This window comes from Pholis gunnellus (assembly GCF_910591455.1).
Source record: "Pholis gunnellus genome assembly, chromosome: 17".
NCBI lineage: Eukaryota > Metazoa > Chordata > Actinopteri > Perciformes > Pholidae > Pholis > Pholis gunnellus.
The window spans coordinates 6,507,958-6,534,071 of record NC_136544.1 but is presented as its reverse complement, the minus strand read 5'-3'; the positions used below and the strand labels follow the sequence as shown (position 1 = coordinate 6,534,071).

At 39.0% G+C, this 26,114-nt stretch overlaps 4 protein-coding genes across 11 annotated transcripts in view; 1 reads left to right on the top strand and 3 right to left on the bottom strand.

Moving 5' to 3' along the window:
* Window positions 1-363: 363 nt before the first annotated feature.
* Window positions 364-6,014, bottom strand: pick1 (protein interacting with prkca 1). Of its 2 annotated transcripts, none has more exons than XM_079177981.1 (13): window positions 5,875-6,014; window positions 5,320-5,392; window positions 4,989-5,100; window positions 4,746-4,874; window positions 3,959-4,025; window positions 3,719-3,808; window positions 3,572-3,625; window positions 3,324-3,386; window positions 3,062-3,195; window positions 2,754-2,846; window positions 2,572-2,622; window positions 2,295-2,439; window positions 364-2,016 (listed from the first exon to the last, which is right to left on the bottom strand). In XM_079177981.1, exons 2-13 carry the CDS (start codon window positions 5,358-5,360, stop codon window positions 1,745-1,747), a joined length of 1,251 nt encoding a protein of 416 aa, XP_079034107.1. In that variant the 5' UTR covers window positions 5,361-5,392; window positions 5,875-6,014; the 3' UTR covers window positions 364-1,744. The 2 variants fall into 2 exon arrangements, with proteins under 2 accessions (XP_079034107.1, XP_079034108.1); XM_079177982.1 differs by having other exon boundaries at window positions 5,320-5,384; window positions 5,875-5,886.
* A 2,772-nt stretch (window positions 6,015-8,786) lies between these two features.
* On the top strand, window positions 8,787-9,693 carry LOC306709209 (galectin-2-like; the record flags this gene model as incomplete). Its single annotated transcript, XM_079177272.1, has 4 exons — window positions 8,787-8,864; window positions 9,011-9,090; window positions 9,219-9,390; window positions 9,547-9,693. 4 exons carry the CDS (start codon window positions 8,787-8,789, stop codon window positions 9,691-9,693), a joined length of 477 nt encoding a protein of 158 aa, XP_079033398.1.
* Window positions 9,694-13,064: 3,371 nt separating this feature from the next.
* The window catches only part of LOC306709995 (interferon-induced very large GTPase 1-like), a 62,005-nt gene continuing 48,955 nt past the window's right edge, over window positions 13,065-26,114 (bottom strand). For 4 of the 7 annotated variants that reach the window (XM_079178347.1, XM_079178349.1, XM_079178352.1 and 1 more), the window contains 18 exons: window positions 25,863-25,903; window positions 25,486-25,591; window positions 25,248-25,379; window positions 24,970-25,004; window positions 24,510-24,615; window positions 24,303-24,383; window positions 24,074-24,108; window positions 22,736-22,844; window positions 20,945-20,985; window positions 20,568-20,673; window positions 20,330-20,461; window positions 20,052-20,086; window positions 19,591-19,696; window positions 19,380-19,463; window positions 18,685-18,719; window positions 18,297-18,408; window positions 18,103-18,137; window positions 13,065-18,001 (listed from right to left, as the gene is read on the bottom strand). In XM_079178347.1, the coding sequence (XP_079034473.1) occupies window positions 13,217-18,001; window positions 18,103-18,137; window positions 18,297-18,408; window positions 18,685-18,719; window positions 19,380-19,463; window positions 19,591-19,696; window positions 20,052-20,086; window positions 20,330-20,461; window positions 20,568-20,673; window positions 20,945-20,985; window positions 22,736-22,844; window positions 24,074-24,108; window positions 24,303-24,383; window positions 24,510-24,615; window positions 24,970-25,004; window positions 25,248-25,379; window positions 25,486-25,591; window positions 25,863-25,903 (6,116 nt within the window). In that variant the 3' untranslated portion in view covers window positions 13,065-13,216. The remainder of the gene's footprint in view (window positions 18,002-18,102; window positions 18,138-18,296; window positions 18,409-18,684; window positions 18,720-19,379; window positions 19,464-19,590; window positions 19,697-20,051; window positions 20,087-20,329; window positions 20,462-20,567; window positions 20,674-20,944; window positions 20,986-22,735; window positions 22,845-24,073; window positions 24,109-24,302; window positions 24,384-24,509; window positions 24,616-24,969; window positions 25,005-25,247; window positions 25,380-25,485; window positions 25,592-25,862; window positions 25,904-26,114) is intronic. The other 3 variants (XM_079178350.1, XM_079178348.1, XM_079178351.1) reach the window with 3 other exon arrangements.
* LOC306709187 (uncharacterized protein) lies at window positions 20,993-22,401 on the bottom strand (the record flags this gene model as incomplete). Its single annotated transcript, XM_079177250.1, is given in 2 exon segments — window positions 20,993-22,107; window positions 22,111-22,401. Coding segments are annotated over 2 exon segments (582 nt in total). The 3' UTR covers window positions 20,993-21,816.

The following is a 26,114-nucleotide window of genomic DNA, read 5'->3' as shown; positions in this document are numbered from 1 at the left end:
TATAGTCTCACAGTAAAGAAAAGACTCACCCCAGATGGGACTCGAACCCACAATCCCTGGCTTAGGAGGCCAGTGCCTTATCCATTAGGCCACTGGGGCTTGGCGGCTTTTCAAACACACCACGTACGTATTTATACGCAACCATACGCACTACTTATACAACGGCAGCCATGACATTGTAACCCTCTGAAAATTGCTATTAGCTTTTTCTTTAAATGGTACAACCCGATAAATAACGTTCTACGGTTCAGCCAACACGCTGTTACGTTAGTTGACTATGAACCGATCTGTGTAAGATAACACAGTAGCTCTTTCTGATTCATTACGTTCCAGTTATTCAGTAAAAGACAAAAACACGAACGATATGTTTTTTTTTTTATTCATAACATGGTGTAGTCGTGTGATGCCCCCCCTAGTGTTCCCAATAGTAAATCATGAAAATGCACAAAATCATCTTATCTCCCTGAAGGCAACAAGGAGCCACAGAAGAGGAGAAATATATTGACTATAAAACAGAATCCAATTTTCTAATTAAAAGCTTTTAAATATACTTTAACAAAAATAATAAATAAAGTGAAAATGACAATAACAAATAAAACAACAGTTGATACACCCTTTCCCTTTGTACACAGTTATTTACATGTAGTGTTTGTATTGTTTCATCATCTATGACTTTCACACAGCGGTAAAGCTCTGTGAGTCCATTACCTTTCTCCTCCTCAACAGAAACACTAACATTGCTGGAATGAAAGAAAACAAACATGCTGTTGACGAGGAGAGAGCAAATCAGGTGCGTTACAAGAGAGTTAGAAAAAAAACAGCACATTTTGACTTGAAACGTGCAGTAAAAGCAGGTGAAACATTTAAAAAATAGACTTTGGTTGTGAAGCTTTTCAGAGCTCGACACAAATTGCAGGCTCTCCCTTGTGAAACAACTAAAGATGTGCTCATAAGAATAGAAAAGAAAAGACAAAGGAATGTAACAGCTTCATGTAACAAACTTCATTCAGTCTTTATCTTCAACAATACCTTCAGATTGTGTATCCAGTAGTGCCATTCGTTTGTTAAACTGAGGAGAAAGTGTCACTCAACATTCACCACAAAATATCATTTTTGGTAGCTAAATAAATCCCTGTCCAAAAAAAATGACAAGTTTGTAGCAAAGAAAATAACAAAAAACAAGATATAACTTTAACAATCCACAATATGCACATTGACACGCAGCCCCGGCCCATCAGGCTTCATTTAGAGCTAAGAAGGCACACCTCATAATCTCATCGCCTCATGATCACGTAAATCCTGTTCTGCCACATTAAAACCCCTCCATAGCGTTCAGATTGAGCCGACACTCAGAAGTATGGTGAAATAATCACAAAGCTGTTGATTTTAGAGAATCCAAAGAAGGAAACACCACGAAAACACTAACACACAGCATTATAGCAGCAACTTGTAGTAGTATTCACCATTTAAACTGCTGTACTCCACTGCAAAGACCGCTGCTTGGTGAGTGCATTGACATTAGATGCAAGTGAAGAACAGTTATGTTAGAGGGGTGGACTTCATCTCACACACACACGCACGCACGCACACACACACACACACACACACACACACACACACACACACACACACACACACACACACACACACACACACACACACACACACACACACACACACACACACACACACACACACACACACACACACACACACGCTAGCTTGCTCACTCACTCACTCACTGTCATTCGTCATCGATCAGTTTCTCAGCACCATTCTCTGCTTGTCTCTCTGTGCTGCTCCCTCCTTCCTCTCCTCCTCCTCCCTCTTCCTCCTCCTCCTCCTCATCATCATCTCCGGCGTAGGACAATGACTGGCTGCCGTAGTTGATGGTGGTGCGGGAGAGGTCCACTTCAATGGGGAAGACATCCGCCTCCTTCAGGACGGCGTAGCACTCGTCGTAGTAATGTGACATGCCTGAGACGAAGCGCTGCAGCTGGAACACAATGTCCTGGACTGTAGGTGAAGAAGAGGGGACGGGGATGAGAGAGGATCATCTATGTTATTAAGTGAACAACTAACACTATTAAATTGTGCTTTACATGGGGGGTGAGTGACAGACATTGTCCCATTTCTGTTGAACAGAGAGAAGCCGATCAGACAGATGTCACGGTGTACCACTACTGCCAGTTAACAATCGACTGAGAAGGTAAATGGAAAAAGAAAAGAGCTGAAAAAAAAGCCCAAAAACAACAACAACAACAACAACAACAACAACAACAACAACAACAGACCGTGTTTCTGGTCCAGCAGCTCTATCTTCTCCAGAACGTCCTTCCTCATTTTGGCAAAGCGGGCGCGAGCCTCCTGCCGACACCGCAGCACCAAACGGTATTCATAGTTACCGGTGCTGACCCGATACAGGGGCTCTCCCATGGCCTGCAGGAAGAAGCCCAGTAATCACTGCTTCAGACGATACGAGTACAAGAATCCTCCGAGAGACGTGAAGCTACGCATTTATATAATTGGCAACCCCTAAATCTTGTGTCTAGAATGAAAAGCAGAACTCACAATACTGCTGTATTCTTCATCATCCATCTCCTTCACCTTCAGGCAGTACGACTGAAAGACACAAAGAATCCATTCTGTCTGTCTGTCGAGTGATCGTGAGCGACGTCGGTCAGATTTACAAGTGATGACAGCGTGTTGTACATGGCACTGAAACCAAAAGGCACAGAGTGCTGCCGCCTTACCAGATATTCAAACTTCACATCCAGGTACTTGCGGATGGTGAGCTTGGTGTCGGGTATGGCCTTGTGAAGGTACGTGTTCAGATCGTGGAGCATCTGCACAACGAGACATCAGACAGACCATTCAGTGATGTCATGAGATGCACCACAGAACAGAGCAGTGTTGGATTAACTGCAGATTAATTATTAACCGCATCCTCACAAACAAGTGTGTGTGTGTGTGTGTGTGTGTGTGTGTGTGTTTTGCACATCCATCCGTTTGGTCTGAGAGTTCACAATGGTTTCAAAGTCAAACTTGAATCCGTACTCACAGGTTTGATTGTCTTTAGCAGCTGAATACCGTATTTCTCGATGTTGCGGTGAGCATCAGCAAACTTCACAAAAGCCTCGCTGGCTGCAGCCTGAGGCTCTCGCACCCCGATGACCGAGAAGACATCGCCAAACGCTGGAGGGGTAGATTTTAGAATAGAGATACCTCAGACACTAAAGCTCAGACAGATTGAGATCTGTTAAGAGGATATGGTTTGTGCTTGTCTTCTTTGCTTGAGTTTGATTTTGATCACAGGAACTCACCTCTGTGAGTTTGAGAAAGCTCAAAGAAAGCTCTGAGCAGTCTCTTCGTGTGCTCCATCAGCCCTACGAGCGAACACAACAATGAAGCATCGGTTTGAACAAACAGGAACAGGTGACTCTTTACAGGAACTCACTTTAACACAGTGCATCTGATTAAAACGCCACATGAACAGTTACCTCACTTATCACACTAAACTACAACACTTCAGCTCACTGAAGGCCAGTTTTGTAATTTGATTATTCTTCACCTTTGTAGAGCTCTGCTGTTTTCTCCAGCTCCTCCAGTCTCTTGACCAGTCCATCTGTAGAGTAAATCCACGGGAGTTGAGCCTCATGTCGATCCACATAAATGCACATATACATATACAGCATGTTCGCAATAACAATAATCTCACCGTTGCATAGAATAGCTCTACTGAGTCCAAGAGCATCTGCTGTGCCTGAGCTCATATTCTCGACCAGGCGATGTTTGACCTTTTTCAGCACTGGAAGACACAGCGAACGTGTTTAATGGACACAAACTGCACTGAGTAAAGGTTACTGTGATGAAGGAAGAAAGCAGTTCACAGCATTACAATACATAATCCACATGCAGCAACATGAACGGACTGAATCACGACTAATAGAGGAGATACCTATATCCAGCGACTTCCCCTGTTTGGGGTCCGCCTGCAGTTTGTTGTAGTGGATTACTGCTTCTTCCTGTGAAAATCAACAACAACAAAAACGTCATATTTAAAAGTAGACCACCTCTAGAAAACAAACTGTATCTGCCATTCATTTTGTCTTATAAAATCTAAAAATGAACCATTAAAATACTATGCGTTATCTTATTATAGGAGGCAAAATTGATAATGTGCTAACTTTTCCAGCTTCACGGTGCCGAGGGTGAAGTTCATGTTGCACATTCATTTGTCCTGAACGGGAAACAGCAACACATTCTAATCCTTTAAATCCTACGTAGCACCTCGTCTTTAATCCATCATGCAGTCGTGTCAAGTCATGGAATTTTCTGGGTGCGAACAATGGACGCCTAAATAAACACAGACACCCTGCACTGGTGACGTTATACTAAACGCGACTGGGGCTATTATCCCGACCCCTGCACCGCAGCACCGCTTGCCGAGCCAGTAAAGTCCCTCTTTTCCAGTTTGATGGTGAGTTTGCATCCACAGTCAGTAAACCTTCGGACTATTCGCTGATAAATCTTCGGCCCAGGTGGGACGCAGACATGTAAGTAATGTTTGATTCCTTTTGCGTGTTTCTATTCATCTCCATATGTGCTTGAATTTGACTTTTGAACTCATTAACAAGATGGTCATTAGTGGTGTGGAGTTATTATTATAAATCTAGATTGTATATCCAAAACATCGTAGAAGAAGGAAGTAATAAGCCGTCTGAGCATGCCCAGTATTTGTGTACCTGTACAGCTTGAATCATCTTTGCCACCTCCACTTTGGTCTTTCCCTTCACTGGTTTCCCGTTCACGCCTGTGATTTCATCCCCTGCTGCCAGTGTCCCATCCAGAGCTGCTGGCGTGTTATCAAAGACCTGTAAGACACCAAAAACCACATTAAAACAAAAGGTACCAATGACCCAGAAACACTGTATGTTCTTACATTGTATACTTTACAGAATTGTTCAGATCAATTGTTCTGTACATACCTGGACAATGTAGAGACAAGGGCAGTACTGTGCCCCACCACCGATGCTGATCCCAATAAGGTTATTAGCATCTTTCTTCAAACACACAGTACCAGGTACTGTTGGTATCCCGCTGATGAGGAGAAAACACGATACTTTGAGATTTGTAGCATTTAGTCGATCCTGGTTTTGCATTTTAATAAGTACAACTTTGTAGTATAAAATCCTACAAGTTCATAAACATTATAGTCCAATAATGAGAGGAATGAGTGCAAAGTTCATATCAGGACTCAGGCTGAAACATCACTGAATGGTGCAGATCATAAAAAGGGGAAACATGATTGGGACTCACAGTTTGTCCTCCTCCAGTTCATAATCCATGTCTGTGAACATTGCAGGAAAGTGTCAATCCTGTCGCTGTGAACCTGTGAGTGATGAACACACATCACGTTCAATATTGTGAGACTGTACCTTTATGTTAATGTGCTTCCTCAGTTTGGGCTAAAACTACAACAGGTGATTTAAAGTGAGCTCATGTTGGTGGTAAATAAAATACTGGTATCAACTGGAAGGTATCCCATAATAAGACAGATGATCCCACTGTCAGTGAAACACGCTAACGTAGCTGCTGCAGCAGCTGGATGAACAGCTGCTTACTTTCAGTGCATGCTAACTAAAGCTACCCGATGTTGGCCAGTTAAATGAGTCTGAACGTGCAACACGTACAACGATCAAGGCCGTAAAAACCAACGACTGATATATTTATTTGTAGTGACGGAAAGTAACAGAAAAAAGGCTTACTAACGTAACAGTAGCTATAACGTTAGCAGCTAGCATCTAACAGCTGCTAACGTAACGTTAGGCTATTTGGAAGTGGAATAGCAAACATATGCCGAAAACGATTTACCTTTGTTTGACTTCGCACCAGTTTCGCGTACAAATGTCCCTTAGTATGCATACAAAGCACAATGTCTTTTTTTTTAATCGCTTCCTTTTGTCGCAATTATCCTAATTTCTGGATCCACTTGCAGCTCCTCTGTTTACTTTATTTTGTCACTTCCGGCAGCATAGCGGAAGTTGTAGAGAAAGACCATTTTTTAGTCGGAATACTAGAGATATTTATACCTGTATCTATATTTTTCTGGAATGGTATAAACGTTCTTATCAACCAATATTAAGCCCATGTCATTCTTTCAAAGAAAGTCTTCAATGTATAAGCTTGGGGTTTTACTGCCTTCCAGTGGTCAAATTCGGCAACTGCAGCATTTTAATTTAGTCAAGCTAGCATCAATATTCAGACATAATACCACACTATCACTTCCGGTAGTACTTTCAAACTCCACTGAAGCCATCCGAAATATAATAACAGAATGTTCACAAAATATAACAGAGCCGCTCTGACGAGCAAGGCGGTTGTCACGTGACCGACGTGAGTACACAAGCTAGCACTGCTACGGCTAGCAAGCCTTTTAGTTTGTTTTTTGCAGAACTGATATTCTTTTGGCAGAGTCAACAAAAACACATTGACAATCAATCGCTTCCATTTTAATGTATTTGCAGTTCTGCACTACTTAAAAACAACAAATAAAACTGTATAAATTGTATTTATTGCTCTCCAGTGGCCAACATCAGGAACTGCAACTCATCAATTTCATGCAAACATGACAGCACTTCCGGTATATACTTTCAAAATAAAGTGATCAAGCTCTCTAAGCTGTAATGTTGAAGATGAGCGTAACGTCAGATGGATGTGTAGCCGAAGCTAGTTTTTGGTCATGTGACGATGTTACTGAAATGTAGCCCTCTGACAATTGTGATGCAACACTCACCGCAGTTCCACACTGTGATCACTTGAGGTCGTCTTTTCAAATACATGTTTATATACCGCCTTCTAGTGGCCACAGTCTGAAACTGCAACTCACTAAATTCATAAAAATAGCGTCAATGCAGACATGGCAGTACTTCCGGCAGATACTTTTAAAGGAAAGACATCTCCACCCAGTGTCCACTACGACCTGCAAGACGATGGTCACATATGGAGGCAGCCGTAGCTAGTTTTCGATCCCTTGCTAACTATGCTAAGTCATTTATACCCATTCGGACAAACACAAACGTATATGATTCAAAATACACTCGATTTAACCTTCATCTCCACTTAGTTTCAAGGCAGCATTTAGAGTAGAGCAAACTACTTGGCAATAAACTGTTTCTGATTCAAAAATTAATAAAGACAACATCATTGCAGACATAGCAGCATACTACCACTTCCGGTATATACTTTCAAAATAAAGTGGCCAAACTGAAGCATCTAGAAAAGATAACGTAAATCAATCGTCTTCGTAGCTACAGTTCATCAAGTTCATGAGGGAAACTACGACGAGCAAGGCGGTCATGTGACAATGTTACTGATAAGTAGCACAATTATTATTATGCTGTAACAGTTACCACAGTTTCACCACTGTGATAACTTGAGGTCGATTTAGGCCAGGATTGTTTAATGATTGCAATCATTAAACCATAACCATGTCCACCAATACACATGATCCGTCTTGACATCTGTGTTATTCACACTGATGAATATATGGAGTTTGAGTTTTAAGTTGTAATAGCTATACAACTATTATAGCATACAATACTAGGTTATTCTAAATGACAGTTTGGTCTCTATATTTTGAAAATATTTACAAGAAGTGTTATTTTGTCAGCATTGACGCTGATGAGATTATTTTAACACGTGACCTGGAGGGCAGTTTAGACAACTAACCTTTAGCACAGATCACATTTGTATAAGGGACAGTACAAACGCTATTGGGGTGGAGAGGAGGGCTGCATCTTTTATATAATTTTATAAAAAGCGACCCTTACATTTTTGTTACACTCTACCCTTGACAACTGAACTTCCAGGCATTTGAAATACGAATACATCAAAACACGTTGACACCATCGGTAAATTAAAGTCCATTGTTTGCCGAGTCACAGACGCATCTTTAAAATAAAGAATACATTATCAATTATATCAGCTTTATTGTGGCCTGCTGTAGTTTATCGTTTGTTTTCGAGCAGCAGCGGGAGACTCGGAGTGAACTTTTTCTTACGAGATCTGAGCAAAAAGCACCTGCGAATATGAAAACACAAGTTTATCAGTAAAGCTACTGCTCACCGACGTGCAATGCTCTGATGCGGAGTCACTATTAAGCTTTTACGCACAGGTTCAGTGTATTACGACCAAAGAGATAGATGTAGATATCCAGTTCAGTATAAAGAGAGAGGAGAGAGTATTATTGGTAATTGGTAGACGGCTTTACAAAATAATCGTTATAATCTTTAAAAATAAAATAAAATATTAATTATTAAAGACACATCAAGCCTTATTGTGAACAATAGCCTAATACATAATATTAAGGCAATGTTCTTTAATTTATAGGATCAATTTAACAGACCGGTTGAAAACAGACGGTGTACTCTGGTAGTGTTTATGCTCTATTGTAATCAGTAACGTAAAGCGGACCTTCCTCAACGTGCACAATGGCTCCCAATCAAAACCTATTTAAATAGTTCTCGGCAGAGTAGTTTGTTCAAACAGTTAGCATTGTCACTGTGCAGCTGTTAATCACAACGTGTTCTGTGATTAAAGAGACAATTAATCTTTTTTACTAAATGAGTTCAACAGCAATGATTAAATTAAATTAAATCTGCATTGAAAGGGCTACTTGATTTTCATGATGATCAACGGGTCACATTGTTACAGTGATCCATATAAATTGGGAGAAACTTCACAGTCAGGCTACTTTCTTGTTGTCTTCTAGGGCAAAAGGCTGCATGTGTGCCAACACCATCCTCTTACATCTTCCATTTGCTCCAGGACTGTCCACCAGCACCAGCACCAACACCAGCATGGTAAGTTTGACTGCTTTGTTCTTGCCTCTATTTAACTTTGCTTCTGTAATGTGTAGAATACAATTATGAGCACCATTATAACAGCAATCTTTTATTTTCTAATTAAATAGTTTGTTAATCCTGAACTGCAAAATTGTGTTTCTCAGCAACTTGAATTGAAGAACGTGATTATAAGAGCTGGAGATCAGCTGAAAGTAAAGGGGGTAATTCCACATGATGCTCAGAGGTGAGCCAACCAAACCCATGACATGTGTTTAATATTAGCTTCTTCACTGAATAAAATGGTGATATGTATGCTCTGCAAACACGTCACTATTAAGACTACATCTATTGTATAATCTCTGATCCACTCAGATTCCAGATCGATCTCGGCTGTGGTGCAGATGACCTGGCACTGCACTTTAACCCTCGTTTCCATGACGACACTGATGGAGCCGTTATTGTGTGCAACTCAAAGGCTGCTGGTTGTTGGGCCGATGAGAAACGGGAAATACACAACCCCCTACAGAGGGGAGCAGAAGTCAAGGTGAGGCAATCTGACTGAAGGGAGTGAGAAAATCACAAGAAACGCATTCCTTCACTTTCCTTTAGTGATATTTAGCCATGCAGGGAGATTCAGTTTGGAGAGATTTTGAGATGTCTGCTAAAATGAAAAGGTTTTACTGAATCTTTTCTCTTTTAGATGGTGTTGAAGCTGACTGGAGACATGTTTGAAGTGGAGCTTCCTGATGGACATGAAGTACAGTTTCCCAACCGTGATGGCATGAACATCATCAGCTACATCAACATCACAGGGGACTTCAAACTGACTTCCTTAAAGATCTGCTAAGAGACACAATTGCTGTTACACATGCATGACATTATCGGTTTGGTTAAAGACGAGACTTTGAGACTTCAGTTATTGTAAGAAATATGAATCTATGAGATGTAGATCTTCAGTGAATTGGAAATGTACCTTTATCTAAAAATGTCCTGTTGTGCACAAGAATATAAAATGTTTATATTCAAATGATCTTGTTTTATTGTCTTTGATGGGTTGAGGCTTAAAACATTTCCCACAAACACTAACTTTACATACAGTATCAGTCTAGTCGTGAGAGAGCAGCAGACCAAGAGAGACAACAAATTGCTCCATAAATCGTAACAGCCCACTGAGATTACCTGTGCAGCCTGTCAGTGGACTTCTGCTGCCTTCTGTGACCGAAATAATAAACACACAGTCAAGAGAAGTGACCTGAGATGCTTCGTGCACATAAAGTAATATCTAATGGGACCAATGTGTCACTTTTATCAGAGAATACACAAGGGTCTTTATAGTTCTTACTGCTTCAACTCTATCTCCAAAGAGTGCATCATTGGGAGTCATTTGATCTGACAGATGCCTCCAAATCTTTGCTCTCGTCACAAATTCTTAATTATTTGATCAACTTCGTGTTCTGTGTTTCCTCTTCATTTTCTTTATCGGTGTCCTAATTCATTTTTGCAACAGACTCTTTATTTCATCTCTTCACATGACACGTTCATTTATATTTTCACAAGACAACAAATCCTTCAAAATTAACTAAGTTTATGACGACCATGGGTTAGTCTTAATGTTGATATTTAATATCCAGTGTTCAGATGATTAATATCAGTAATCTGTGAAAGTTTCATGGTGATATTTATTAGTTAAAATCTTTACCGTGTTCATCTAGTGTCTCCCCTTAACTACTGATACCTATTCTATTATTACAGGGTATGTAAGACCCACCGAGCAATAAGCTGCACGTTTGGGAGGAAGTTAAGAAATCATTTCTACTGTAGTTATTATTTAACTGTACCTATTCCTATTACAGGATACAGTATGACCATAACTGAGCAAAACTCTAGACATTTCAGAGAAGATGGAGGGCCTTTTGCATCACTTATCTGATGTGATTTTATCTCAAAATTACTTTATTACCAACAGGAAAACTACAATTGTTCCCTTATCGTTTCGTTCAATTACATTACGTTACTTAGTAACTACATGGTATGTGGGCTGTTATCGAAAACACTTTTTCCCGAACTTTGTTTTCTGTGGATCCACCTTTTGAAAAGGACAAACCGTTGCAGCCCAGTTCACAAAAGACCTCATCTATAAATCCTGAGAAGAGCAAGTTTGTGCCTAAGAGAAAGTTCCTGACCATGTTTACTGCCACACAGACTGCTGCACCTTACTCCTACATGAAACTGCACTAATGTTTTTCTTAGGAGCTTGAATTGAAGAACAGCTGGAAGAGAAATGAACAATGTTGTCTGATGTTAAGAGGTAAGGTTTCAGCTCTTTAAAGACAACTCTTTAATCTAGTCACCATTTAAAAAGTTAACCCCAGATGTGAAAAGTGTAGTTTCCCCCGGAATGGAAATAACAACAATAGTAATAATAATATATTCATACAGTCAAAGATGACGACCCATGTTAGCAGATATTTAGCTGTTTTCTAAGATTTAATATTAGAAATACTAGAAATGAACGCCTCCTGGTTCTATGACTCCGCCAACCAGTCATGTTGCAGTTTACATCCATGTCTGTTTAAAATGTCATCACTTCCATTATTTTATCGTATTAGACATTTGTGTGAAATTGTCATATTTAGCTTATGAATACTTGAGTTAAGGCCAAAAACACATTTTGAGACCACCGAGTTCACATCAAAATCTGATCAGTTCATCCTCGTGTTCCTGGGATTTATAAATTCATGAGAAAGGACTCGACGTACAGACAACCCAACAATATAATGCCTCTGACCATGACTGTGGCTGGCATTGAAGCATAAAAACCTTGAAAAAATACAGTGTAAGAAATAAATGTACTGTAGTCTTTGGCAGACTTACAGGTGTACATTTATCATAAACACTAAGAAACCTGGTATTTCAGTAGATGTGAAGAAGTTATTTTTATTGAAACATGACAGGTTAAACTCAACAGATTTCTTCTCAATGACTTACGTTGTTTAAATCTGTTTACATCACTCTTGGATATCAGAATAGGATACAGTACGTTTCTAAATAAAAACAACAAAACTCAAACTCAATCTGTTATAAAACTAAAACTGTGGATATAATAACAGATTGGTTGAAAGGAGATAAAAATAACACTTCAAATACTAATTAATGATTAATTATGTGAAAACAAGTATTATGATTTTTATCAGTGTCGTGGTTATATTGGCTAAATCAAATTGAATAAAAACAACAAAACTCATAATTGTGTGGATATAATAACCGATTGGTTGAAATGAGATAGAAATAACAGAACTTAACACTTTAAATACTTCAGAACCATAAAGCATCCTTCACCAGTTATGTTTGAAATATTCTTTGAGAAGTTGTCATGGCAAACAGAAAACCTGATACTTCTTCAGGCTTTTACAGTTTCACAACAGTCACTCTTTGGTTATACTTCACTATGAATAATCTTCAATATGTTTTGGCAGCTACCAGCACATGAGCATCTTAACAAAACAATTCCCATAACAAAATGTACGCCATGCAAAAATACAAACATACAATACTCATGGCATGATTTTCAGTTGCAAATTTAAGAAAATAATTATACAGGTTAACAAAGAAATATGGCTTCCATTAGTTATTACTAAAATGTCTCAACTCTTTCCTCGACTTTTACTTTATGAAAATAATTTTCATTTACAGAAATCCTCACAGACCAACTTTGTAGATGAGTCATTGACTTGAAATTAATATTAATATTTTGAGAATGTTTTTATGACTCACTAAATTCTCCATATTACTATTGTTCTTGTACAATCTTTTGTTTTAAGTGTTAGTTTGCATAAAGCAATCTGAGTTCTGTGAACCCGTCTAATCACGTGTAGTTTGTAATGATTCATTGACTGTCCACATTTATTATTCACACAACTTCCCCCGTCAATGGTAAAACAATCAAATGTCAATAAATGTTGCTTTATAGGAATCTGATTAATGATAAATTGTGTGAAAACCAGTATCATGATTGTCAGCAGGGTTGTGGTTGTGTTGGCTGACTCACAGATTGAACATTTCATCCAAACTTTTAATAGCTTGTTCTTTAGAGTGTTCTTTCCACTCGCTGGGAATTTGACCATTGCCCTGGAATTTTAATCCATAGTGGTCTTCCAGTTTCTTCTCAAATCGACTCACAAACCATTTCCAATATTCCAGCTTGGACCCATCAGGGGTAATTGCCCAGTTAGCAAACTTTGGGCCAGCAGTTCGGTACCTTTTAAAGGGAATGAGCACTTCTGAATCTTGGTTAGCGTAGAAACTTCTATCACTTGCAATACTTGTTGGTCTTCTGTTACTAGAGTAGAGCTTGGTTGTTTCTCACTCACTCACAGGTAATTTTCATCCAGACTATCAATAGCTTCTGGTTTTTTGTGACCCCGCCACTCAGTGGTAATTTCTCCCTTTCCCTGGAATTTTAATGTGTAGTGGTCTTCCAGTTGCTTTTCAAATCGACATACAAACCATTTCCAGTATGTCAGTTTAGACTCATCAGGAGTAATCTTCCATGAAGCAAAGTCCTCCCCACCTCTTTGATACTCTTTATAAGGAAAGCTCTCTTCTGAACTGGTAATGAAACGTCCATCACTTGCAACTAATGTTGTGCAGAAACTAACGACCAGGTCCTGTGTGCCTCGAGTGTGAAATCCCGTAATCCCAGAGGGGCGATGAAAAGGGACACTGTGTTTGTCAGGACTGTGATTTTTCACTGTGTTGGTACAAACAGCTGCACAGAATGGACACTTCACCCAGCAGCAGTCACACAGCTGTTCAATGAGGATTTCATCAGGCTTCATCCTGAATTTCTTCATGTTATCCAGTGAGAGGCTGCTCAACTCCTTTATGATGGATACAAGACCTTTCTCTATCTCTTCTTTAAGGAAGACAAAAGCATTCAAGTCACTGAAGTTTTGACAACAGATGGTGTTGAATGTTAGCTTTTCTTTTAGCAAACTGGAAAATTCCTCCATCCACATGTCTGGGTCTCCTGTGTGGGTTTTGACTTTCTCTGTTGCTGCATTTAAAGCTTGACTAACAAGCGGGTTGATGTCGTCCACATTTTTCTTGAGTATATTCAGTCCTTTCTCTTTTCCCTTTTCTGAGGAGATGTATTTCTCTACTTCTTCTCTTATATATGTCTCTGCTTGCTTCCTTGGGTGATGGATGTAGGTGATAAAGCCATTAAAGTCCTCGTTCTCTGCGAGTGACTTCAACACATGTTTCTCCAAGTTCGACCTGTTCCCATTGAATGCTGGGTAATTGCACTTCATCTCATGAGCAAAATCAATGGCAGTCTTGTTACAGACGGCCTCAACAGTGGAACTCTTCAGCTTGTCACAGATCAGTTGTCCAAGCACAAGAGCAGATGAGTTTCCTTTGCAGAAGCTTCTGAAAATGTTGTAATATTGCTCTTTCTTGCTTTCTACATAAGAGTGTGCATCATTGTTCCCTTTGAATTTCATGTGGGACTCTGAAAGCCATCTCTCTGCTCTGTGAAATACATACAGCAAGAGATCAACTGTGAACTCCTTCTTTAGAGCATATTTCCTCATTGATTCAAACTCTGTCACCTTTTGTTTTACATCGTTGGCCACTTCTTGCAAGTAAGTGAGACTGTAGCCTCTTGTAGCAACAGGGTTGCTCTTAATTGCGTCAAGGGACTGTTTTTCAACACTGTCAATGAAGGATCTGATCAGTTGCTGTTCTTCATGCTGAAAATACCGCTTCAAGTAATATCCAAATTCAGTAGTTTTTTCTGAAACATATTTACAGAATCTCTGTCCTCTTGTGTCACTTTCATGATTGTGATGCTTGGTCAGAGATACATAATGAGCGTAATCACCAACCTCTGCTATTTGTTTATATTTGCCACTGATTTTGGATTCATTTATGAGAGACCATTCAAAACCAAGCTCCTGGAGGGCAGTTGACTGATCACCTTCATAGTTGATGTCCTTAATAGGTTTTGTACCTGCAGTTAGTTTAATAACCAAGTCACTCCAAACAGAGTTAAACTGCTTTTTAAGTTCCTCTTCATCGTTTGCCTTGTCCTTTAACTGATGAGCGAGTTCTTTGCTCTTTTGTAGCAGCTTGTTCTCAAACTCTGTCTTCTTATCATCAAGCTTTCTACAAGCCTTTTTCTGCTGGATGACTTCATCCAGTTTTCTTTGAACACCTCTCAATAGTTCATCATGAAACTCTTTGATTTTGCTTTCAAATCGGCCTCGCCACTGCACCAACATTTCTTTGTCTCTGTCATCATCAAAGTATGTTGTCATTCCTTTTTTGATTTCATCATAGGTTTTGTTCGATTCTTGATGAAGATGATTGAGCTCGACCGTGTCAAGTTTTCCATTTTGAATTTGGGTATGAAGCCCGTTCTCAATGGTCAAGACGTTGCTCCTCAGGGTCCAGGTCCAGTTCCCATACTGGACCTCAAGTTTTCGGTACACTGCAATTTCAAATGTGTTTTTGAAACTGAAAACAAATTGCTCGTTCATCAGGGCATTCCACAGGTCCTGAATTTTGCTTTTGAACTGTGAGAGAGTGATCCCAGCAGACTGTTTAGCTTTAGAGAGGATGGTGGTCTTCAGCTCTTGGACACTCTCACTATAACCTGGATTTGGAGGAGCCATAGGTGGACTTCCCTCCCAAAGCTGGGCAAAGTATTTCACATCTTTCTGCACATCGAATGCAATGACGTCACTGAAGCACTCGGCATCACAAACCTCCTCTTTGGCTGCTAGTTGGGCCATCTTGTCCAGTTTTTCTTGCAGCCGTCTCTTTCCATCCATGTTTTTCTCTGTAGCTGCAATATCTGTAACATTCTGGTGAACAAACGCACAACTTGGAGAAAGTTTGATTTTCTTCATCCTCATGAAAGCCTGAACAACAATCTGCAGAACATCTTGCATGTCAGCTGGATTCTCTCCAAAGATGTTGATCAGTGTCATGTTTCCCAGACCAACAACAAATGTTGCCAGTTCATTGTCGTGGTGAAGAGTGGCTTTACCTTCCAACTCAAGAGCCCGCAGTCCTTCAGTGTCCAACACTAGTACATAGTCAAACTCAAAGTCTTTCTTGATCTCCTCTGACACTTCGACCAGCTGCATGAAGGCACCCTTGGTGCACCTGCCAGCACTCACTGCAAACTGTAACCCAAACATGGCATTCAGCATTGTTGATTTTCCACTGCTTTGTACGCCCAACACTGACAAAACAAAGACTCTCTTGTCACCCAGTTTCTTGATGACTTCATCTAAAAGACCAGAGATCCATGTTAAAGGTACATGACCTGCATCACCATCCATCAGCTCCATTGGGTGTCCTGATATCATCAGCTCTGCAGCCTGCTCGGGGTATTTAGACCAGTCAGTCTGAACCCTATTTGTTTGTTTCTCCAGAGATGCATGAGCTTCATAGATCTGTCCCATTTCTCTGAAGATGTGCTCCAAGCCAAAAGTTGCTGACTGTAGTTGTGTTGATATTTCATCAAGCTCAGTTTGCTTTTCTTTTAGCTGATCAGATTTGTCATGCTGCTTCTTCAAATCCAAGAGCTCAGCCCACTTTGTATCATAGGTTTGGAGATTTGAACCGAGGTCATCTGTGGCGAGGGCATCTATTAAGATCTGAGTCCATTTCAAGAAATAATCTTTTTCTGTTGCTGACAAAGATGAGAGGCTTTCAATGAACGACTTCATTGGTTTACTAAAGGAAACTTTGCATTGTTCTTCTCGTATTTTCATCAGTTTCAGTTCATTTTGACTTTTCTCCTTCTCAATGTTTCCTTTGAGGTGATACAGTTCTTTGTTGATTTTGCACCATTCATGCCACAGTTGGCCTTGACAACGGAAATGTGTATCTTTGATCTTTGAAACATCCATCCCCTGAAGCAAGTCCACAATTTTCATTGCAGCAGATTTCCCTTTTTGGCAGGCGTTGTCGTCTTCATCCACTTTGACTCCAGAAACTTCAGCCATGGATTCAAGCTGGAAGGTTGAATGGGGTCCAGACAAAATCTTTCCAATGATTGTTTTCAGTTCTTCAGAAACATCTGCCTGGCTTTTGTTTTCTACACCCATTTTGTAATTTCCCTTTTTCATCTGGACAGCACCACCATCGCTATCAACAATGAGAATAATGAGAGGCTTTGGAGACTTGAGAAGGGCTGAGATCACTGCACTGCTTTTATCATCTTTTTTCAGAGTTGGTAAAAGTACAACATTGACTGAAGATTTGTCAGACAGTATGTCACGCTGTTTTGCATTTGACAGAGCATCACCATGAAGATTACAGAAGGCAATGCAGTCAGTGAAGGCATCATTGGGTTTTCCAGCAGGGCAGTACCAGGCAATCTCTGCCACTCCATCCATCAGATGGCGAGACTTGGTACTACCTGGGCAGTTTCTGTGGAAGAAGGTTTTGTGACGATCGTTGATCAAAGTGTTCATCAGCTCAGATTTAGACAGAGATGGTGAACCCAGGCGGAGAAATGACACCATGGGTGTCTCAGCTTTGCAGATGGGCATACTCTTCATGGTTGATTTATCTTTCATCTCAGTTATCTTCCATGTTTTTCTTATTTGTCTGAATGTCCACAGAGGACAACCAATATCCATTGTTACCGGGTCAGGAACAAGCAAAGGTAAGGCGTACTGACATTGTGATAGCTTTGTTATCATGTTCTGCTTGAAAAAGCTGTCTGAGCAGTGAAATACTGCCATTTGAACATCCATTGGATGCACGTGAGTCTTGAGATTTGATTTATCAGATTTAACATTGGTGCTGTAAAGAGCATCAAAGTCATCATCGTCTGTATCATCAGTGACAAACTCTTCAACAGGGTTTGAGTTGCTCACCTCAGGACTGTCTTGTCTTACAGGAATATATCTGGCTCTATAGTCTAGCATCATCAGCCTCTGAATAAAAGTATGAGCTACATCTTTCTCAGATGTTTCATGGTCCTGTTTCACAGGTGGACCTACTTTGAGGAAATCTGCTGGTGAAAATTTCTGTTGCTGTTTGTCTTGAAGGTGAAGTCTGCCAAGCAGTGCTTCAGTTTCTTTTTGATATTTTGTCTTCCTGTTGATCCCCTCAGAAAGCTCCACTGACTTCTGTAAATAAGTAAATTAGCATGTATTGTATGTAGAAAATTATAATCACATTGGGATAAAAAGGATATAGTCATAAAGATATTACATTTTGAGTTTCTTACCTTATGTATGTTTCCACTCGTATCCATATTACCTGCTGTAGAATAATGGACTGAATCGTAAGACAATCAAGCATAAGACAAGCAAAGCACTTTAAAAACTAATTCGTTTTTCTCTGTTTTGATAATGTTCACTGTAAGCAAGTTTTAATGTTATTGACTTTTTCCAGTAATGGTACTATTCATTAAAATATTACCTTTCTCAGTGGCAGCAGATTGCGCAGGCGTGATTTCAGATTCTCCTCCCACAGTTGTGTTGTCATCATTCTTTGAGTGTTCAACATCAGCAGGTTGTTTCACTGGATCACACTAACAAAACAAATAATTTAATTTAACATCAGTTAACCACCCATCTAGTGAATCATCACCTCAACGTTGTGGAGGATTTGTGGGCCCCAGTGACCATGGTAGCTATGTTGTCAAAAGCTCCTGGTAGGGTCTCCCAGGCCAAAGTGGTCCCATGGGAGTGGCAAGACCAAGAGTGATTCACTGACCCTACATTTATTGGTCAGAAAAGAGCTGTTGCACTTCACCCGCAAAAGGGAAACCGGTGCACCCTGCTTCAGGAAAAAAAAACACATTTACCTCTGTTTTAGCTGCACTCTCCTGCAGCTCGCCTTCTGCAGGGTAAAGTAACAGAAAGCAGAATCAAGCATAAAACAAATTGTTTTGGGTCACTTAACCATTCCAAGATGGTTCATTGTTCAACATGATGGATGTCCTCTACACCAAATAGACATAATGTGTTTTATTTTAATTATAACTATCCAGATTTTGCAGTAATGAAGCTTGCGTAAATTCATGCAGGACACGGAAGTTATACGCCCCAGCTGTAACCAGCTGACAGCCAGCCGATTGAATCATAGCTTCCGATCGGCCACGCACCAATCACAGCCCACTCTCACTTCACGGAGGTTTATTTAAATATGGCTTCCTTCTCACTGATTCATTCTACATCTACGCTGCTACAGACCACACTGCTGGCGAAGCTTCGCCTCCTCCACCCCAGCCTCCACCTCTTTGTTAGTTCATCTTCTGGCAAATGTTTGAAATGTATTTAAAAAATGTACCTCTGTCCTGTAAACCCAGGGGGGTTATTGCTCGTGCTCCCGGTCTTAGCTCAGTAGCTGCTGGCTAATCCGGGGAGCATTCAAAGAGCGGAGCCATTATCGCCAAGTTTAACTGTATTCCATTTGTTGCAATAAATGGTTAGAATCTATAACGAGAGTGTTCCCGACTGAAATGCAATTCAACATTTAAAGAAATAAATTATTTCTCACGCTCTTTGTTAACTGGTGAAACAGTCTGAGATGTTGGACTTGTGTCCTTCACTTTGTTGACCTCCTTATCTTCATCAGGTTCTCCTGTTGAAGGGTCAAAGCCAACACATTTCAGAGTTAGTTATTTCCTTATTTTATTCACACCACTGAATTTCATTATTATTTTACTGTAAAAAATCTATGTTACAATAAAGAATATTATTATTGTTACCTTTATTGGTTGCAGATGATGATACAGATTTGATTCCAGACTCTCCTCCCACTCTTATGCTGTCATCACACTTGTCTGAGTGTTTAGCACCATTCACTGGATCATTCTAATAAAACAGACGATTTTATATGACATTTAGTTAACCAGGTTCAACCCATTGGGATTAAGAACATGAAGATCAAAAATACTCAGTGGTACACCAATTCAGAGTATAACAAACCTTAAAATAAAAGGGAAAACAATAAGCACAGACTAAATGCAATCATGTTTGAAGTTTAGTGAGAAAAGAAGAAAACTCTTCTTCAAGTGTTGTCAACTGATCCATATGTCCAACCAGATGGTTCATTGAGTCAAACTCTAACTAACTAACTAACAACATCATTTTAGAAAAAAAGGGAGCGTTAAAATGAAATGCTCCTGTAAGACAATGACTACTGAGAACCAAAAGATCTCACATTTACCTCTGTTTTAGCTGTGTTCTCCTCCAGCTCATCTACTGCAAGGTAAAGTAAGAGAGAGCAGAATCAAAGATAAAACAAATTGTTTTGAGGTCACTTAACCATTCCAAGCTAATAAGATTTATCTGTAAACATTCAATGTAAATATTGAAAAGGGCATTGTTTAAGAAAATGGATGTCCTCTACGACAAATAGACATAATAGATGTTTTACTTTAATTATAATTATCCAGATTTGGCAGAAATGCAATACAACATTTAAACAAATGAAGTCATTCTCACTTTCTTTGGTAACTGTTGAAACAGTCTGAGATGTTGGACTTGTGTTCTTCACTACATCACTCTCCTCCATGGACCGCTCACCCACGTCACTGCTGCTTTCATTGTTGACCTCCTTATCTTCATCAGGCTCTCCTGTGGAAGGGTCAAAGCCAACACATTTCAGAGTTAGTTCCCTATTTTATTGACATCATTGAATTCAACTAAACAATACTTGGGTTCTTTGTCATTAAAATGTTACCTTTGTCATTGTTTGCAGATGATACAGATGTGATTTCAGACTCTCCTCCTGTGTTTTCATCATTCTTTGAGTTTTCAACATCACCAGGTCCATTCACTGTATCACTCTAAGAAAACAGGGGATTTCATTTAACCTCTAGTTCAACTTGGTAGAGCATTTGAGATTAAGATGTTGCCAGTAGAAACTCTGCCAAGAACACATACAACACTCCAGATCAATATCACACAGTGATGCACCAATCGAGTTCCAAACTTCAGTTTGAAGATTGGAACTGTTTAATTTGGCGTGAGACTTAAAATGTGATCTAACTCACATGTAGATTTATTAATAAATGCTGTTCCATAATGATGATCACTTATGAAGTTGAAAAATCTTACCTTTACCTTGATTGAAGTTGCATTCTCCTCAATATCTTCTACTGCAGGATAATGTAAGAAAGACAAAATTGTATAGGTTTAAAAAAACAACACTGGATTAGCTAACCATGATCATTATAATTACAAAGTGTCCGTGTTAAATTTCTGGAGACCTGGGATGGAGGGGACACAATGACAGAGGGGATAATAATAACAAAACTGTGTATATATTAATATCTATTTATATATCTGGCACTAGTGTTACAAACACCACATGAAAATCTCGATTCTCAAAACACTGAAAACACTGTGTACAAATCTCTAATCTATAGGTCTGTTCCTACAACAGTTAAGTTAAATGTAAAATACATGTATCTTCAAATTATTCAGTGATGCTTTAGGCTGATCATTATGGATTAAAGTGCTTTTCTAATGATCTTCATAACTCTTGCTTATCAGTACGCTCATTATGTAAATCCACACATTCAAATATTGAGCCAGACGTCAGATTATTTCAAACATCTGGTGGAAAGAATTGATAACCCACAAATCATTAAATTCAATCAGTACCATGTTCATCTTAAAATGTTAGTGCAACTTTTTAACCAACAAAACACATCATTTGTATTTCTTCATTTTGGAACAGCTGCCTGCTACGGCTGAAAATAATGCCATGAGAGCTGTGAAAGTGAATCAAAACAGTGAAATAAAACTCACTGTAAAGCTCAGTCAAGCAAAACAGAGCTGCAGATTCAGGTGATAATTCACTATGAGAACCACTTTCACATTGTAAAATTGTTGTCAAAGTCATGTAGGTACATTAGTCGTTAGTTCTGTCCACATTGTCTTCATGAAGCAGTGTCGGTGTAATTCATTAATGCCAACATTAAACATTAACTTTGCTGAAACAATGAGGACTCCAGTCTTTCTTCTTTGTGCTCCAGTTGTTCTTTCTGCCCTTTATTTCCATCACACATCAGTCCACTGTGGCAGTCGGGAGCATTTTCAGAGACCATGGCGTCTATGTTTTCCAGCAGAGCTATTATCTCTCCTTCATCCATCATACTTCTTTTACATGTGTGGTATCTTTTTTCAACAAAACTGCTGTTGGCTTTCAGGTCTGTCAGTGCACTTTCACATTTTTCATCTGACTCATGAGTCACAACTGTCAATACATAAGTCATTCATCCTTTCCCAAAAGTTGTTTCTAACCACTGCACTCCTGAACTGTAATGGCTGCTATGCAGGCCATTTGGTAACAACATGGGAAAGGCATGAATTTCTTGAAGGAATTTATCAATGTTTGGTAGACCAAGCATGTTAATGACAGAGATGTGCCGACCACACAAATCATACAGTTTGGTTGAAAACTGTTCCACATTTGTTTGCCCGTCATGGTCAATCAAGATGTTTTTTGATCCAATCTCAATGGAATTTGTTTCACCAATTAACACTAGTGTGAGATCAGGCATCACCATGCTGTACTGAAGGATTCAATAAGATAACATTTTGAGTGACTAAAAGCTCTGTTTCACATTTTGCTCAAATGTAATGCAGAAAATATAATGAATGTGATATAGTGACTCTCACATTATTTAATATTGAAACATTCTGAGATGTTAGACTTGTGTCCTCCTGTGTTTTCATGACCTTTTCAAAGTCATTATTTTCTCCTGTTGAAGATTGTAGTCATCGTATACGTCAGAGATTAGTTGAAATATTACGTTTTTTAATTTAAGTTTTAATAATTTTTTCCGTGTTTGAAAATCTATAAGATGTTGCTCTACAATCAACTCATAATCAAAATATTACCTTTATTATTTGATGAAGATGTCTCTGCAAATGCAATCGCCTCTGCTCCTCTGCTTTCATCATTATTCTCGGAGTGTTGAGCTTCACCAGGTTCATTCACCAGATCAAACTGAGAAAATATGTGATTTAATAAAACAATTCTCCAGGTTCTGACTGAGATTACAATATTTCTTGTGATCTTGATATAAGGAGTGTATTTTAAACCCAAAGACAAGAAAACTGCATCAAAATGTAAAACTTGAAGATCAATAACTTACACTGTTGTTCCAGTTATGAAAACAATAAAACATAAATTAAAAGCAAAGTAAAACAAAGTTTGTTCTGATAAAGCAGTCGTGCGGTTCTGAAAGAGGGCATGGCTAAAGTATAGGGGAGGGCTAACCCACACTAATGAGAGAGGAACTCTTTGCTGAGACCAATGAAGCCTCCCACAAGAGTCTACGACAAACAGTTCATGAGTTTGGCCTTTGTACATGAATCCATTTAGAAGTTATGTCTGAAACACCCGTACCATCTAAAACCGAGCGTAATATGCCAACCGTGTCACTTTCATCCTTTTATCCAAGGTGCTTTGTGGGGGGGGGGGGGCGCTGCTATCGCTCCAGCCATTACTAAGCAACCAAAACCTGTGTGCTGCAATGACGATGACGATTAAGCTCCGGTTAGTCCTGCACTAAAATGATTAACTTCGCTTCAACTTCATGTATTTACCGCAGACTGAGAAAAGATATCTGCCAGCTGTAATTGGTTGTTCCGCGACACATTACATGCTGTGTGTGCCATAAAGTTCCAACAGTTGAACTATTTTCATCTTGAGTTGCAGCTGTCGCACCCTGAAGAATATAGGCATTAAAGAACACTAGGCTTCCCTCTCAATTTTGAGCGTGCCTTCTGCATGTCTACATTGACAAAAATGAATTTGAGGGCGCAAAAAGGAGACATGTGTATGACCCCGAAGCAGTTAGAAAATGGAGAGATGATGGATCAGTTAACCAGGTTAGATCCATTGACATTAAGAACATGAAGATCAAGAACACACAATAGTAGACCAATTCAGACAACTCCAAAATAAAAGTAAGGCTAAACAATATGCACTTAATGCACTTAATGCAAGCAGGTTTATAGTTCAGTGAGAAGGAAGTAAACTTATCTCATTTCAACTCATCCACGTGTCCACATAGGGGGTTTGTAGAGTAAAACTCTGTTCAAGTCTAAACTACAAATGCAAACAACTCTAATCTTCAGCTAAAACTTGACTTGAAAATATAAGTATCAATAATACATAAACAATGCTTTATGACAATTACTACTGAGGAGCAAAAATAATCTCACATTTACCTTTGTTTTAGCTGCACTCTCCTGTAGCTCACCTTCTGCAGGGTAAAGTAACAGAAAGCAGAATCAAGCATAAAACAAATTGTTTTGGGTCACTTAACCATTCCAAGATGGTTCATTGTTCAACATGATGGATGTCCTCCACACCAAATAGACAAAATGTGTTTTATTTTAATTATCCAGATTTTGCAGAGATGCAATTCAACATTTAAAGAAATAAATTATTTCTCACGCTCTTTAACTGGTGAAGCAGTCTGAGATGTTGGACTTGTGTCCTTCACTTTGTTGACCTCCTTATCTTCATCAGGCTCTCCTGTTGAAGGGTCAAAGCCAACACATTTCAGAGTTAGTTATTTCCTTATTTTATTCACACCACTTAATTTCATTATTATTTTACTGTAAAAATCTATGTTACAATAAAGAACATTATTATTGTTACCTTTATTGGTTGCAGATGATGATACAGATTTGATTCCAGACTCTCCTCCCACTCTTATGCTGTCATCACACTTGTCTGAGTGTTTAGCACCATTCACTGGATCATTCTAATAAAACAGACGATTTTATATGACATTTAGTTAACCAGGTTCAACCCATTGGGATTAAGAACATGAAGATCAAAAGTACTCAGTGGTACACCAATTCAGAGTACAACAAAACTTAAAATAAAGGGGAAAACAATAAGTACATACTAAATGCAATCATGTTTGAAGTTTAGTGAGAAAAAAAGAAAACTCTTCTGCAAGTGTTGTCAACTGATCCATATGTCCAACCAGATGGTCCATTGAGTCAAACTCTAACTAACTAACTAACAAAATCATTTTAGAAAAAAAGGAGCGTTAAAATGAAATGCTCCTGTAAGACAATGACTACTGAGAACCAAAAGATCTCACATTTACCTCTGTTTTAGCTGTGTTCTCCTCCAGCTCATCTACTGCAAGGTAAAGTAAGAGAGAGCAGAATCAAAGATAAAACAAATTGTTTTGGGGTCACTTAACCATTCCAAGCTAATAAGATTTATCTGTAAACATTCAATGTAAATATTGAAAAGGGCATTGTTTAAGAAAATGGATGTCCTCTACGACAAATAGACATAATAGATGTTTTACTTTAATTATAATTATCCAGATTTGGCAGAAATGCAATACAACATTTAAACAAATGAAGTCATTCTCACTTTCTTTGGTAACTGTTGAAACAGTCTGAGATGTTGGACTTGTGTTCTTCACTACATCACTCTCCTCCATGGACCGCTCACCCACGTCACTGCTGCTTTCATTGTTGACCTCCTTATCTTCATCAGGCTCTCCTGTGGAAGGGTCAAAGCCAACACATTTCAGAGTTAGTTCCCTATTTTATTGACATCATTGAATTCAACTAAACAATACTTGGGTTCTTTGTCATTAAAATGTTACCTTTGTCATTGTTTGCAGATGATACAGATGTGATTTCAGACTCTCCTCCTGTGTTTTCATCATTCTTTGAGTTTTCAACATCACCAGGTCCATTCACTGTATCACTCTAAGAAAACAGGGGATTTCATTTAATCTCTAGTTCAACTTGGTAGAGCATTTGAGATTAAGATGTTGCCAGTAGAAACTCTGCCAAGAACACATACAACACTCCAGATCAATATCACACAGTGATGCACCAATCGAGTTCCAAACTTCAGTTTGAAGATTGGAACTGTTTAATTTGGCGTGAGACTTAAAATGTGATCTAACTCACATGTAGTTTTATTAATAAATGCTGTTCCATAATGATGATCACTTATGAAGTTGAAAAATCTTACCTTTACCTTGATTGCAGTTGCATTCTCCTCAATATCTTCTACTGCAGGATAATGTAAGAAAGACAAAATTGTATAGGTTTAAAAAAACAACACTGGATTAGCTAACCATGATCATTATAATTACAAAGTGTCCGTGTTAAATTTCTGGAGACCTGGGATGGAGGGGACACAATGACAGAGGGGATAATAATAACAAAACTGTGTATATATTAATATCTATTTATATATCTGGCACTAGTGTTACAAACACCA